At 36.3% G+C, this 14806-nt stretch overlaps 1 protein-coding gene across 9 annotated transcripts in view; it reads left to right on the plus strand.

The window, feature by feature from the left end:
- Nucleotides 1–14806, plus strand: part of INPP4B (inositol polyphosphate-4-phosphatase type II B) — a 789997-nt gene that overhangs the window by 676720 nt on the left and 98471 nt on the right. For all 9 annotated transcript variants that reach the window (XM_040473200.1, XM_040473128.1, XM_040473146.1 and 6 more), the window contains one exon: nt 2243–2402. In XM_040473200.1, the coding sequence (XP_040329134.1) occupies nt 2243–2402 (160 nt within the window). The remainder of the gene's footprint in view (nt 1–2242; nt 2403–14806) is intronic.

Here is a 14806-nt window from a genome sequence, read left to right on the forward strand (position 1 = left end):
TTGTTATTGCAGTCTGGAATGTAAGCTTCTCACCAAATCCCAAATAAGTGATGTCAGGACCTCAGCTTGCTTAGGTTTCCCTACATTTCATCCCGGAAAAGGTGAGCTTCTTTAGATCTCCTGGGTCATAACTCAGGGATTACACCATCTCCTTTTCTCAGACAACAAGCAGGGATAAAGCATTTTATAGATGTGATTGGTGTCTTAGTTTCCCTTAGAGGGAAAGTGCTTTTAATTTTTGGTAGAATAAATATGCCCTGAGCGGAGATTTTATTCTGATTATTTATGATTAATAGCATATCTCACACTCAGGATTACAAAATGATGAAAAGCAAGCTTGATTCATTTAGGAAAGCCAGCAAAATAGGATGTCATTTTTCCAAATTGTAATAATTTTCCAAGCACTTTCATAGAGACTATATTATTTGGCTCTCACTGCACCATGGTGAGGTAGGCAGGGCAAGAATTATTATTCTAAACTGTAGATGAACCAACTGTGGTTCCCCAGAAATGAGGCAGTTTTCCCTAGGTAGCATGTCACTTACAGGTGGACCTCAAACTTACCTTTTTAACTTTGAATATTCTACTTTTCCCCACCACCTATAGTATGCATACCTGTAAACCCCCATATTTGTTTATTATGTTATTCAACTTAGTCTTTACAAGATAACCATCAAATAATCTAAACTCAACTATAGTTCTTTTTTCCTAGATTTATCTTACCCCCAAATTAGTTTATCTGTTTATAAACCAGCAAAATTAACTAGAAAAACTAACAAAAAAGTACTATAATTATATATTCACACCCATAAATAATGTTTAGCTAATTATCTGGACATCTTGTGATTCAATCAAGTTGACATTAAATTAACCATCACAGATGTGGAGTCAGTGATTCCATCTAAATGATGTGGTGAAAGGAGCAAGAAAGGAAGCTACAGATGACAACTATGTTTAAAATGTTTATTAAGAAATAACTTTTGGAGCTCCTGGGTGGCACAGTTGGTTAAGCTTCCCACTCTTGACCTCAGCTCAGATCATGATCTCATGGTATGTGATTTCAAGCCCCATATTGAGCTCTGTGCTTGATAGTCCAGAGCCTGCTTGAGATTCTCTTTCCCTTTCTCTCTCTGCCCCTCCCCTGCTCATGTGTTTTCTCTCTCTCTCTCTCTCTCTCTCTCTCTCTCTCTCTCTCTCAAAATAAATAAATAAGTAAACTTTAAATATAATTTTAAAAGAGAAAAAGAAAGAAATAACAATTTTTATAAATCATAGAATTCAGTATCATGAATTGCCCTAAACCAAAGCAGATGCTAATCAGAATTGGTAAGATTGGTGACAAGGAGGTCCCCTAGTGTTTGGGGCTGTTTCCAAGAAATAAATCAAGCACAGTAACTTATTACATGGCTGTAGCATGTAGAAGTTCTCAGACCTAGTGTGGTTACAAGCACCTGAGGAGCTTGTCAAAATTTCAGTTTAGAGTGCCTTCTTTCCAATGGTTCTGATCGACTTGGTGGGCGCGAAGGATATGCATTTTAATTCTCTAGGTCATTCTGGTAGAGGTGATGTGAACACCACACTTTAAGAATTTCTGTTATCTAGAGCTTTCAAATTCATACAGACAGGAAGTACAGTGATGGTTGCCAACGGCTGGAGGGAGAAGGGTGGGGAGTTCACTTTTAAAGGGTACAAAGTTTCAGTTGGAAAGATGAAAAATTCTAGAGATGGAAAACAGTGACGGTTGTATAATAATGTGAATGTGCTTAATGCCAGTGAACTGTATACTTAAAAATGGTTAAATGGTAAACAATGTTATGTATATTATCACAATAAAGAGGAAAAACAAGAATTTTGAAGACAAATGATTATTATTTAACAATATTGTTGTGTTTTTTCTTTCTTACTAAGTGTTGATAAGGAATATAGGTATGTCCAGTTTAAGATATCATAGGTTGTGCTCAGTTATGGATTAATATTGTATAGTAGTTCATCATTGCTTTATGACAGAGAAAAAATAATGAACTAAATAAAACTCTATGGCACTTAAGTGTTGCTTTATTAAGGGAAAACAGATTTCTTGTATATTCATAGTCTGGCCCAATTAATGGGAGTATTAGAACTAATCACTCCATCTGCATTCTAATGATTGCTCCTCCCATGCTTCTCTAATGTGGATTCATCAGATTTTGCCTCATCTTGTATTTGCAATAAACTTGTGTAGTGATGCTCATGCTCTTTTCAGGATAGGGTGTGGGCCAATGTGGGGAAGAGCCTGAACTGCATTATTGCCACAGTGGATAAACTGATTGAAAGAGATGGTGGCAGTGAAGGCGGTGGCGATGGCAGCAAAGATGGAGAAGAGGACCCTTCTCTAGTGGACTCCATCATAACTCATCCAAGGGGTAAGGAGTCATTTTTTCCCAATCACTGACTGAGTAAACAAAATGAGAAAGTCATGATAAAATGAGATAGAACAAGAAGAGTCAATAGTCCTTTGATGAAAGTGCTGATAGCATGCTTTTCCACTGCTCTGACTTAGATGACAGAAGGCTATTTATCAAATTGCATCTCAGTTGTGTTTTCAGAACTGCTAGCAATGCTCATTTTTTTTTCTTTTGCTACGTAAAAACCTCCTTGAAAGAACAGTGTTTTCTTTTAAAGACTCTGACATAGTTTAATCTATTTTGACACATTCCTCCAAATTTTTTTTTTTCAACGTTTATTTATTTTTGGGACAGAGAGAGACAGAGCATGAACGGGTGAGGGGCAGAGAGAGAGGGAGACACAGAATCGGAAACAGGCTCCAGGCTCTGAGCCATCAGCCCAGAGCCCGACGCGGGGCTCGAACTCACGGACCGTGAGATCGTGACCTGGTTGAAGTCGGACGCTTAACCGACTGCGCCACCCAGGCGCCCCCCTCCAAATTTTTATTAGGAAGCAAAACAAGCATCTGCTCTTAAAACTCCGAGAAACTTCTAGGGATATCAGGACACAGTATCTCATAATGGTTCCTGAAAAGAATGCAGTATGAAAAAATGCTTTTTGCCTTAAGTCTAGGTTTTCATGGATACATGTATACACACATGCTTACACATGCATACACGTCTAGGTGTATATATCTGTGTATACACACAGACACATACATAGATACTTTCAAAAGTATGACTTATTACAACTTTGACTAGCAAATATGATAATCAAAAATTTGATTATGGTTGTGTCCCTATACACGGCTTTTATATCAAAAAATTTTTTTGTTAATTTGATTAATTTTTACAAAAGTGCCAGGTTGCCCCAGCCCTTTTGGTATCTTAAGTATCTGGAGAGGATAAACAGTATTGCCCTGCTGTCTTCCTCTGAAATCCACATTTCCTTTTTAAGAAAATGAGTCATTAGAAAATATGGATACTTATAAAATTAAATTTATGTTTTTCCCAATTTGTTTTCCTGACTTTTCATTACTCACATTTTCATCAGGAGTTTAATTATATGAAACATCAATCTTTCATCACTTGATTAACAGTAGAACCATTTCTAAATTATGTTTGTAAACTGTGGCTTTCTAAAGTTTTCTTACTGTCGATGGTCTTCATCCTCAGTAGAAGATTCACACAAGGGAAAGTTTATACCAATGTTCTTTATGTTCATACCTACTTGTTTTAACTATATATGGGGATTTTATTTTTTAAATAATATCAGTTTTATTAGTTAATGGATCTAATATCAGTTAGATTCATGTCAGTTCCATAACTTTTACATGAATCAAAATGACAGCATGTCATAACTTACGTCATAAAGACGTAGTATACTTCCATTTTCTTTAATTGAACATTTATTGACTATCAATTGTAAGCCAGACACTATACCGCGCTCCAGAAAATGAGGTGAGAAGTATAATCAATTTTAGTGACTTGTTCTGTCCATTGATGGGTTTCAAGGCATAATATTTTTGTTATTTTTTTTTATTTTTTTAATATTTTTTTATTTTTGAGAGAGACAGAGAACGTGATCAGGGGAAGGGTAGAGAGAGAGGGAGACACAGAATCTGAGGTAGGCTTCAGGCTCTGAGCTGTCAGCACAGAGCCTGATGTGGGGCCCGAACTCACAAACCGTGAGATCGTGACCTGAGTCCAAGTTGGATGCTGAACCGACTGAGCCACCCAGATGCCCCTAGGCATAATACTTTTTTTTACTAGAAATAAGATGCGGGATACTGAATTCTGCCACATGTGTTTTGATATTCCCTGAAACATCTCATTGATAAGAACGGAGTTCTAAATTATTTGAAATTATATATATATATATATGTGTATATATATATATATATATATATATGTATATGTATATATACATATATATATATTCCATATCTTGTATTTTATCAGAAGATTATGTCTGTGTGATCAAAATTACATTTTCAGAAGTAAAGATATTTGGCAGATAAATATTTGGTAAGACTAGATGAATCACTTTCATTTGAATGTGAAGTATTCTTTGGGTATAATCTAACACCAGATAGAAGTTGCCCTCAATGTAGAACTCACATTGATTGGGTCTGTGAAAGGTTAGAGTCAAATTACAACATCGTGCCCTCTAAATGATTTTATCTTTAACTTATTATCCATATTTACTTCATCCATACTTTTTTATGTTATAAACATTTTAGGAAATAAGATACTTTAAATGTGTAAAATAAAATATATACTTTAGTCTGATAATGATTTAATACAGTATCATCAAATAATTTCAAAGTTAAATCTTTTGTTTACATTTAACATGTTACACAATTGCAAATAGAGTGCATGTTTTGCAGAGGATAGTGCTACATAAAAAAAGACGCTTAACACGTATAAATAGATGTCTTACAGATAAATCTGTGCTCAAGTTTACTTAAAATACTTATGGATGCACTGCATAGTTGGACTGTGATTGATTAGCCCAATCAATTATGTAATAATAATATACCTTTATTATATAACAATAATAATAATATATTAATAAAATACTTCTTGTTGTCATTATAGTCTTCCTGTTAAGGTAGGAAAAAAGTATTTTTAGTTTCTACCCTGGCTTTTGTCACATAAAGCAATGCAATAGAGAAATTAATGGTGGTTTTTTGAACTAATATAAAGCAAACAACTTAAAGTAATGCATTTACCTACACTAGCCTCAAAATTATTTCACATACAGATATTTGAGATACACATTCACTAATTTTATGTACCTCCAATTTATATGTAGTTTTAAATTTTATTAGAAAAATAATAAATTAGAAAATTTGCAAAGAACAACAAATAGGATTATGTATAATTTTTATTTTATTTCAATCAGACATAAACATTTGGAACATATCCTATGTTTACACACACACACACACACACACACACACACACACACACAGTAAGCAAACTGGAGTACGCATTGTAAATACAGAGGCACTTCTTGATATCCTGCTTATTATTATATCATGAATATTTCTTGAGAAACATTTCTAAAAATGTGATTATGACACTAAACTAATTCATCAAAAGAGAAACCACTATTTTAGAAATGTAATCATTATTATATTAACACATAAAGCATCTTTGAGCATTTAAGTTTTCAACTACATCTTCTATATTTCCCCCTAAGTTAGATTGCTGGAAGTGGAATTATTTTATAAGGAAGAGTTATCCCTTCTCTCCCATGTATTCATTTATACAATTCTATATATATCAGTGTGGACTCATGAATGCTTATTTTATCATTTAGCTTATAATCTAATAATATTATAATATTTATTTCAGGCTCAAACTTGTCTGGAGTTAGCCGTTAGGAGTTCTTTCAGGTTGGTTTCAGTGGCCTTCTGACATGTTCCTCTGCGCACAGACTAGTTCCTCCCTTGTTTTCTTTCATACTGACTCTCTTACTTTCCTTTACTCACTCACTCCCCTACCCTCTGGCACCATGAGGTATTCTAGGTTCATTTGTATTTTCCCTGCCCCAGCCTTAGGTTCAGCCATTTTCCAGGGAACTCTGGTTTCTTCTATTAGAAAATGGCATGTAGAAACCAAGTGTGTGTGGGTAGGTATCTCTTTAGCAACAGAAACTCTCACCAGCAGTATCTACAAGCACCCTTTTAACTACAGCCTTCCCTGATCTCATGCTACATTGGGTGAAAAACATCATATTGTAATTTGCAATTTATTATAACTGTATTTGTAACTTATTGTAATTTATCTAGTTATTAGTGATGTTTGACATCATATAGCTTAATTCTGTACTTCAAACTATTATTTTTTGTAGTAAAATCCATTTCTTCAACAGCCCCAGTTTTATCCCCAGCTCCTCACTGGGGTGGAAAAAACATTTCATTCTTTTCTTTTTATGATTAATAAATGAATTGATTCAGTAAATGATTGAGTCATCCAGAATTTACTGAAATGTGTGATGTCATAAATACTGTTAGGCATTTGTTACCACATCATTTATTATTGTTCTGGTTTTTTTTTTCTTTCTATATTACGTTCTGCATATATTTTTCATCAATTTCTGGAATTTTTCTTCTGTTCATATGTTTTTGACTATTGTGTTTTATATTCAGATATATTTTGAAATCTCATAGGGTAAGTTAACCCTATGACATATTTCCCTCTCTTCATCACCATCTTTTATTTTTACATTTTAGCTGTAACTCATGTTTGTTTTGCTGGTATGTGTATATGTATATATGTATATGTATACACATCATGATGTACATGATGTACATATATGTATATGTACATATACATCATGATATATATGTACGTATACATATATACATATCATGTATACATATCATGATGTATATGTACATATACATATATACATATCGTTTAAACAGATGGTCCTCTGATTTGTTGCTACCTTTTCCCATTTTTAAATGTTTATAACCTGCAGATATTGTTTCAAGTTGTGCATTTTTCTTTTGCAGTGTATTTATTTAATAATGTTTTAAATCTGGAGGTTTAAAGGGTTTTTGTTTATTTTAGATCCAGGATTTTGCAATATATCTTACTTCATAAATTTCTTTTCAGAGCTAATATAAATAGTGTTGAGAGAAGCAAAACATTCTCTACTATTCTGAACATGAATAATAGAATACCTTTCCAAACCTACATGGCTTATATATATTCATAGCTTTTCTTAATGAACAAGATTTTTGTGTACTTCCCTACATTTTAACATGCTTATTTTTTTATTTTATTTATTTATTTTTAGAGAGACAGAGATAGCATGAGTGGGGAGGTGACAGAGAGAGAGGGAGAGAGAGAGAATCCCAAGCAAGCTCCCACTGTGGGGCTTGAACTCACAAAACTGTGAGATCATGACCTGAGGCAAAACCAAGAGTCGGATGCTTAACCGACTGAACCACCCAGGCGCCCCAACTTAAACATACTGTAAGCATCTATAAGCATCCACTGTATGCATGGGACCACATGCCTTTAATTTTGTAACTACTTGAAGACTCACAGATAAAATCAGTGAATATTAGAATCTTGGATTTTAATGTGCCCTTAAAGATTATGTAATTAAACCTCCTAAATTGTGTTAAGAAGCTTACGCATAGCATCTCTGCCAGTTTTCACGTAGCCTGTGGTACACATCTCCACTGATAGAAAACCATTTTTTATTTTCTAGAATGGCATACTCCAGATGTTGATCTAAATATGTTCCCTTTAATTTTACCCACCGGCCCAGGTCTAATTCTGTATAACAAACAGAACAAATCTACTTTCCTTTTTCCACATTATAGTCTAACTTACCTGAAAGCAACCCTCATGTCCTTTTTGCATTGCCACTCCTTGGTCATTTTTCAAAGGAATAGCATCCAACACAGAGTAACACAGGAGGACCACTTTCCTACTTTCAGATACTATTTTTCTATTAATGATATCTAAGTTCACATTAACTGTTTTGACAGCTGCATTTTACTACTGCGTCCAATGATATCCAAAAACCTCGGTAAATTTTATGTATCCTTCAGGCTTTCAAGATTCAAGTAGTTTTTAAGCACCACTGTGTGCTAGACATTATGAAATACTAGGGGCACAAGGAGATTAAGACACGGTCTATCTCAATTCTTCTGAAGAGATGGATGTGCAAACCCATGACTGCAGGATGCCGCACTTTTGAATATACTCTAATAAAGACCTATTTCTCTCATCCGTCATATCTGCTGTCCAACTCAGGTTTATTTTATTCACATTTCACAACTATTTTCTGTTCATTCACACAAGTAAAACATAAAAATGATGGCAAGACAGAAATAAATACAGACCCTTGAGGCACATCACTAAATGTGTGTGTGTGTGTGTGTGTGTGTGTGTGTGTGTGTGTATGCATTGAAGTACACTTATTAATCACTACTGTTTAGGGACGTGTGTTCAAGCAGCGATATATTCTCCCGTTCATGTTGTTGCATGCCTGCATTTCTCTGTCTTCTACAAGGTTACCATGAAATGTCCTGTGAAAGGCCAAACACTCTATGTCTCTGAAAACTTTTTTCTAATATGCCCAGCTGTAAGTCCTGTCAAAAAGGAGATGAAGTTCCTATGATGTGACTTTTCTCATCGAGCCCATGCTGGCTTCATGTCATCACTGCTTCCTCATACAAAGGAGGTAAACATCCATGCAGATCACAGAATTAGTTTACTTACTACTGATTACAGTTTTACACTCACTGATACACATGTCCTTTCCTGCTTCCTAATTTTCTCTTAGCTTACAAGGTGCATTTCACGTTTCCTAGTGGGATCTGAGAATTCACTTTTTCTCCAGGCCTTTTACTTCATCTTTGCCTGCCTCCAGTTAACCCAATTGTTTGGTAACTACCAAGAATTTGTCAGTAATTTATCACTAATTATCAATGGCTTCCTAATGCCAAAGATTAGTCATCTGAAAAAAATGTACCACAACCTCCAAAGAGGGACAAATCTAGGATTTTAGCAAATCACTTTTTTTAGCAAACTTCTTTCATATGTGTGTGTGTGTGTGCGTGTGTATACTTAAATGCTTATTCATTTATTTTGAGAGAGAGAGAGAGAGAGAGAGAGAGAGAGAGAGTGTGTGTGTGTCTGAAAGGGGGAAGGGCAGAGAGAATGGGAGACAGAGGATCCAAAGTGAGTTCTGAGATGACAGCAGGGTTCATACCCATGAACCATGAGATCATGATCCGAGCTGAAGTAGGATGCTTAACCGAATGAGCCCCCCAGGTGCCCCTCTTTCCTATATTTTATCTTTGGTTGGCCAGAGTAGTTGTCTGCCTAATAAATTTGAAATACTTAAGGATTAGAACCATTAATTAATTAACACAATTATGCATAAAATAGTTCATGTCATTAAGTTTATGGAAGAGACACACTAAATTTGTGTTAGCTGGAAAATAAAGAAGATACTTTCATTAATTCAGTATATATGTGTTGAGCATCTACCCTGTGTCATGCTGTCATAACCTTGCTCTTACAGTATCTTGGGTGAGCAAATAGCATTTAAAAGAAGATACACGGAGGGGCACCTGGGTGGCTCAGTCAGTTAAGCATCTGATTTCAGCTCAGGTCATGATCTCACCATTCATGGGTTCAAATCCCATGTCAGGCTCTGTGCTGACAGCTCGGAGCTTGGAGCCTGCTACGGACTCTGTGTCTCCCTCTCTCTCTGCCCCTCCCCTGCTCTCTCTCTCTCTCTCAAAAATAAAATAATGCAAAAAATTAAAAATGAATAAAAATAAAAGAAGATACACAGAGATTTTCCAAGGATAGAATATACAAGATAAAAGACTTAGAAGAGGAAATATGCATTTAAGAGTCATTACCAGGTAGATAGATGAAACTAAATAAAGTGTGAACACAAGGAAGAGAAAAATATTAAGGAAATCCATACTACAGAGGTGTGGGTCATAGAGATTGCCTTCACCTGAGGAATAGGAAGCACAGGTGGGTAAAAATCACATGCAACTTGGGTACCAAACAAAGGTATCAAGAGAGAAAATAATCACATTACCTTGTTAAACCTTCTTTCATTCATATTTATGTGACACGCACTTGCTAAGCCTTTACATTCTTGCCTCTGCCTTACAATAAGCTTGTAGGGGAGGTTCTATTTTTACCCCCATTTTATAGATGAAGAACTTAAGCAATACTTAAAAGATCACAGAACTGGTAGGTATTTGAGCAAGGATACAAATCCAGGCAAAATGATTCCTGATTGAATTTGTCAAAAAGAATCTGAGTCCTCAGAATAACTGTTGGCAAGAAATCCTTAGATCTTAAGAGCAGTTCTGCATATGGACTTACTTTATGGTTAAATATCAGCCATATCTAATACTTGTTTGCTGAAATTTTTCCTGCCCTTTCAAAGCCCTAAATTCCAAGACCCACACTTGCCACTTCATAATGCTTTGTCATTTTCTTCCACCTCATCTTACCTCATCCTTCATAATCTAGTCACACTGGACTCTCTTGAGACCTCACTTTGTACTTTTCACTGCCAGGCCTTCAAAGGTTTGCCCATATCTTTTCCACAATCTCAAACTTCACATCCTCTGAGGAACCTTCTCTGGTCCTTCAGGCCAGAGCTGGTTTTATGAGCATGGGATCATTGCAAGTGCACAGGGTCACCAACACAGCAGGGCCATATGCTCTGGGTTTAATGCTCTGTAGTCACCATCTTGCCTTCTTAAAAATTTATCTTTGTGTTTTAAATAAAGTCCAATAGGGCAATGGAAGCCATGCCTGGAACTTTAGATTTGATTCACCTACAGTTCTGCCTCCCATGTTCTCCAATGCCTGCCCAGTTCCCTAATCCTTCTCCTAACCCGGTGACCTCTTTCTGACCCCATTCTCACCTACCAAGGGGCCTGGGTGCAGGTGTGGAGATAGTTAGGGTCAGGATGGAAACCTTTGAGACTCTGCATACATGTGTCACCATGCCCAAGGGAGTATGACATAAAAGAGTAAGTAAAATCTCAACCATGACAGGTTGAGAAAGATACCACTGAGGAAGAAAGGAGAAAGGTTGTTTACTCTCTTTGAACAGGGGTCTCTCACATTTTAATTTTTTCATTGAATTCTGCAAATTATGCAGCCATACTTTCTTTTTTTTTTTCAATATGAAATTTATTGCCAAATTGGTCTCCATACAACACCCAGCGCTCATCCCAACAGTTGCCCTCCTCAATGCCTATCACCCACTTTCCTCTCCCTTCCACCCCCCCCCCCATCAACTCTCAGTTTGTTCTCAGTTTTTAAGAGTCTCTTATGTTTTGGCTCCCTCCCTCTCTAACCTCTTTTTTTTTTCCTTCCCCTCCCCCATGGTCTTCTGGTAAGTTTCTCATGATCCACATATGAGTGAAAACATATGGTATCTGTCTTTCTCTGCAGCCATACTTTCTACAAGGGTTTCAAGTACAAAGGCCCTCAGCTGTCATATAGGGTAACATGAATGAGTCAAATGAATTGGATGGTTGGACACTGGGACAAACTAGGAAGTATATATCCTTCAAAAAAGGGCCACCACTCAGATCCAGCCAATCATTCTCACAAAGGAATCTGAACCTACAGGTGCCATATCTTCTGATTTTTCAAGTAAATCTGAATTTTTATATGAAACATTAAAATTCTTTAAAGGTCAATATTTGAGTTGGAAGAATTGTTAAAATATGAGGAAGGCCAAATAAAATACCTTTGAAGGCCAAATACGACTGGCCCATGGGCCACTATTTTGCAGCCTCTGAATCTCTGGTTTATTGAGATGCTGTTTTAAATGTCATCTCCTCTACTAGACTTGGCTCTGTGAGAAAATATGCCAAGTATTTGTGATTTGCTCTTGAATCTCCAGAACCTAACATAATTCTTGGAAACTCATAGAGGCCAACATTATGAAATAAAAGCCTGGTCACCTTGATCTATAACTGCTACCTGACAAGAAATGCTTACGCAGGTAAATTTTATATTATCAAGTGAATATCATCAACATGTGTGCATGTTTATGCGTACATACATGAAAATCATCAGAACTTATACTCAACATTAGATAATTATTTCAGTGGATTTATAATATGAAACATGTATTTTATTTTGTAAAGTGCAAGGATACAAGCACAAAGCATCATTTTCATCAAAGGGCTTAAATATTAATATTCATGAATTTCATGAATTTCTACACATAAATGATTAGTATTACATTGGGAAAGAAGCATCAATGAATCAGGCTTTTAAAAACTCATAAGTTAACAGGTAAAAAAGGCTTTTAAAATACACTTACTAGCTAAAAAAAAACAATAAAAAATAAAATATACCACAGATATTTGTATTATAAAATTAGGATTTCAATAATAATTGTACATTATGAAATTTTCAAATATCCTATCAGAAAACTAATGTGCCCCTTAAAAGTTATGCAATGAATTACAATGTAACAAAACAACACTTGACTCAGCTCCAAGATTCTTGGCAAGTTCTCAATTTACTTATTTGGCTATAACCTTTGACAGATAACTTACATTCTTTGGGCCTTACTTTGTGGGTAAAATAAAGGTCATCTGCCAAGTTTTGAAGGTCTCTGCCAGTTCTAATGTATGAGAATAAAGGTGCCACATTATTTAAAGTGATTTTTTTCTTTCATTCATTCAACATATTTTAATTGAGTACCTACTATGTGCCAGGCACTATTCTAGACAATGAAGATATAACAATAAACGAAACAGTCAAAACATCTGCCCTCCCATATGTTTGTACCAGAGAGACATTAAAACATAATAAATAAAGGTATTACACAAGATATTAATGGTGGCAAATGATGTGGAAAAATATGAAGCAAATAAGAGGGTTTTGGAATATTGTTAGAGGGCAGAATTGAAGTTTAAGGGGAGTGGCCAATGGCTTTATTGAGAAGTTGATATTAGAACAAAGACACAAGAAGAAAAAGATAGAGCCATGTGGACATCTAGGGGAAGGATATATTGGACACAGAAAACAACTACTACAAAAGACTTGAGACAGTAGTGGCCCTGCCATGATCAGAAAACAGCAAAAATTCCAGTTTGGTTTGAACAGAGAAAGAGGAGGGAAGAAAGTAGAAGATGAATTTATACAGGTAACTTAGAGAAAGGATCATGTAAAGCCTTTGGATTGACTTTGACTTTTACTCTGAGAAAAATAAGAGCAATCAGAGAGTTTTTGAGCCAGGGATTAACCTAATATGACACAGATTTTAACACCTAGGCTGTAATGTTGAGATTAGACTATAGATGGGAAAGATAGAACCAGGTATAGATAAGTTGGAAGGCTAATGTAATTATATAGGTGAGACATGTTAGTGGCTTGGATCAAGAAGAAGGTAGCAGTGGAGATGATGAAAAGTGGTTGGACTCTGTACTTATTTTGAAGGTAGTGTTGACAGGCTTTTCTGATGGTTTGGGTGAGAGAATGAATGAAAAGGAGGAGTTGAGGGGTGCCTGGGTGGCTCAGTCGGTTGGGCGGCCGACTTCGGCTCAGGTCATGATCTCGCGGTCCGTGAGTTCAAGCCCCGCGTCGTGCTCTGTGCTGACCCGCTCAGAGCCTGGAGCCTGTTTCGGATTCTGTGTCTCCCTCTCTCTCTGACCCTCCCCCGTTCATGCTCTGTCTCTCTCTGTCTCAAAAATAAATAAACGTTAAAAAAAATTTTGTTTTAAAATAAAAAAAAAAGAAAAGGAGGAGTTGAGAATGATTCAATATTTTTAGCACAAGCAGCTGGAAAGATGGGGTGGTCCTGTACTGGTTGGGGAAGACTGGGTAGAACAGGGTTTGTGGTGAATAGGAGCTTGTTTGGAAAATGCCAGTTTACGTGGACATATCAAGTATGCAGTTAGATACAAGAATCTGGGTTCAAGAGAGAGGTTCAGGTTAAAGATATAAATTTGTATAAAGAGTACATTTATCATGATGAGCACTGAGTGAATCACTATACGGTACACCGAAACATAAGACTGTATGTTAACTATACTAGAATTAAAATTTTAAAACTTAATAAAAAAAGGTACAAATATGGTAATTGTCAACACATAAATGGTACTTAAAACCATGGAACTGAAAAATGTCAACAAAGGGTTGAGTGTTCAGAGGAAAGGAAGCTAATGTGCAGATTACCCTGGGGATGTTCCCATATGAATGGGTCAAAAAGAAGTGGATGAACCAGCAACAGAGTGGGATAAGGAATGGCCAGTAAGGCGGGAGGATACCAGGAGAGTATGATATCCTGAAATCCGGGGTGAGAAACTCCAGGAGGGAGTTTTCAGCATGCCTAATGCTGCCAAAGGTCAAGTGGAATGAGGACTAAGTGACTTTGGATTTATCAGCATAGAAGTCACTGGTGACAGTGATGACAATTCACTAGAGTGGATAAGGAGTAAATGCAAGTGGAGTGGTTAAAAGGAAGAGAAAGAAAAGGAACTGGAGACAGCATGTATAGACAACTTTTTGAGAAGTGTCATCATGAAAGGAAGAAGAGAAAGAGGGTGGAAGCTGTAGAAGGAGGTAGGGTCGAGACGGGGTTGTTTTTTTAAAGATGGGAACACAACAGCATGTGTATGTGCTGATGGGAATCTCTAGTAACAAGGGAAATATTGATGATGTAGGGGAAAGGGGAGAGAATTTCTTGAGTGATACTTTTTTTTTTAATTTTTTTTCAACGTTTATTTATTTTTGGGACAGAGAGAGACAGAGCATGAACGGAGGAGGGGCAGAGAGAGAGGGAGACACAGAATCGGAAACAGGCTCCAGGCTCTGAGCCATCAGCCCAGAGCCTGACG

This window comes from Herpailurus yagouaroundi, unplaced genomic scaffold (assembly GCF_014898765.1).
Source record: "Herpailurus yagouaroundi ecotype Mexico unplaced genomic scaffold, PumYag 28, whole genome shotgun sequence".
Lineage (NCBI taxonomy): Eukaryota > Metazoa > Chordata > Mammalia > Carnivora > Felidae > Herpailurus > Herpailurus yagouaroundi.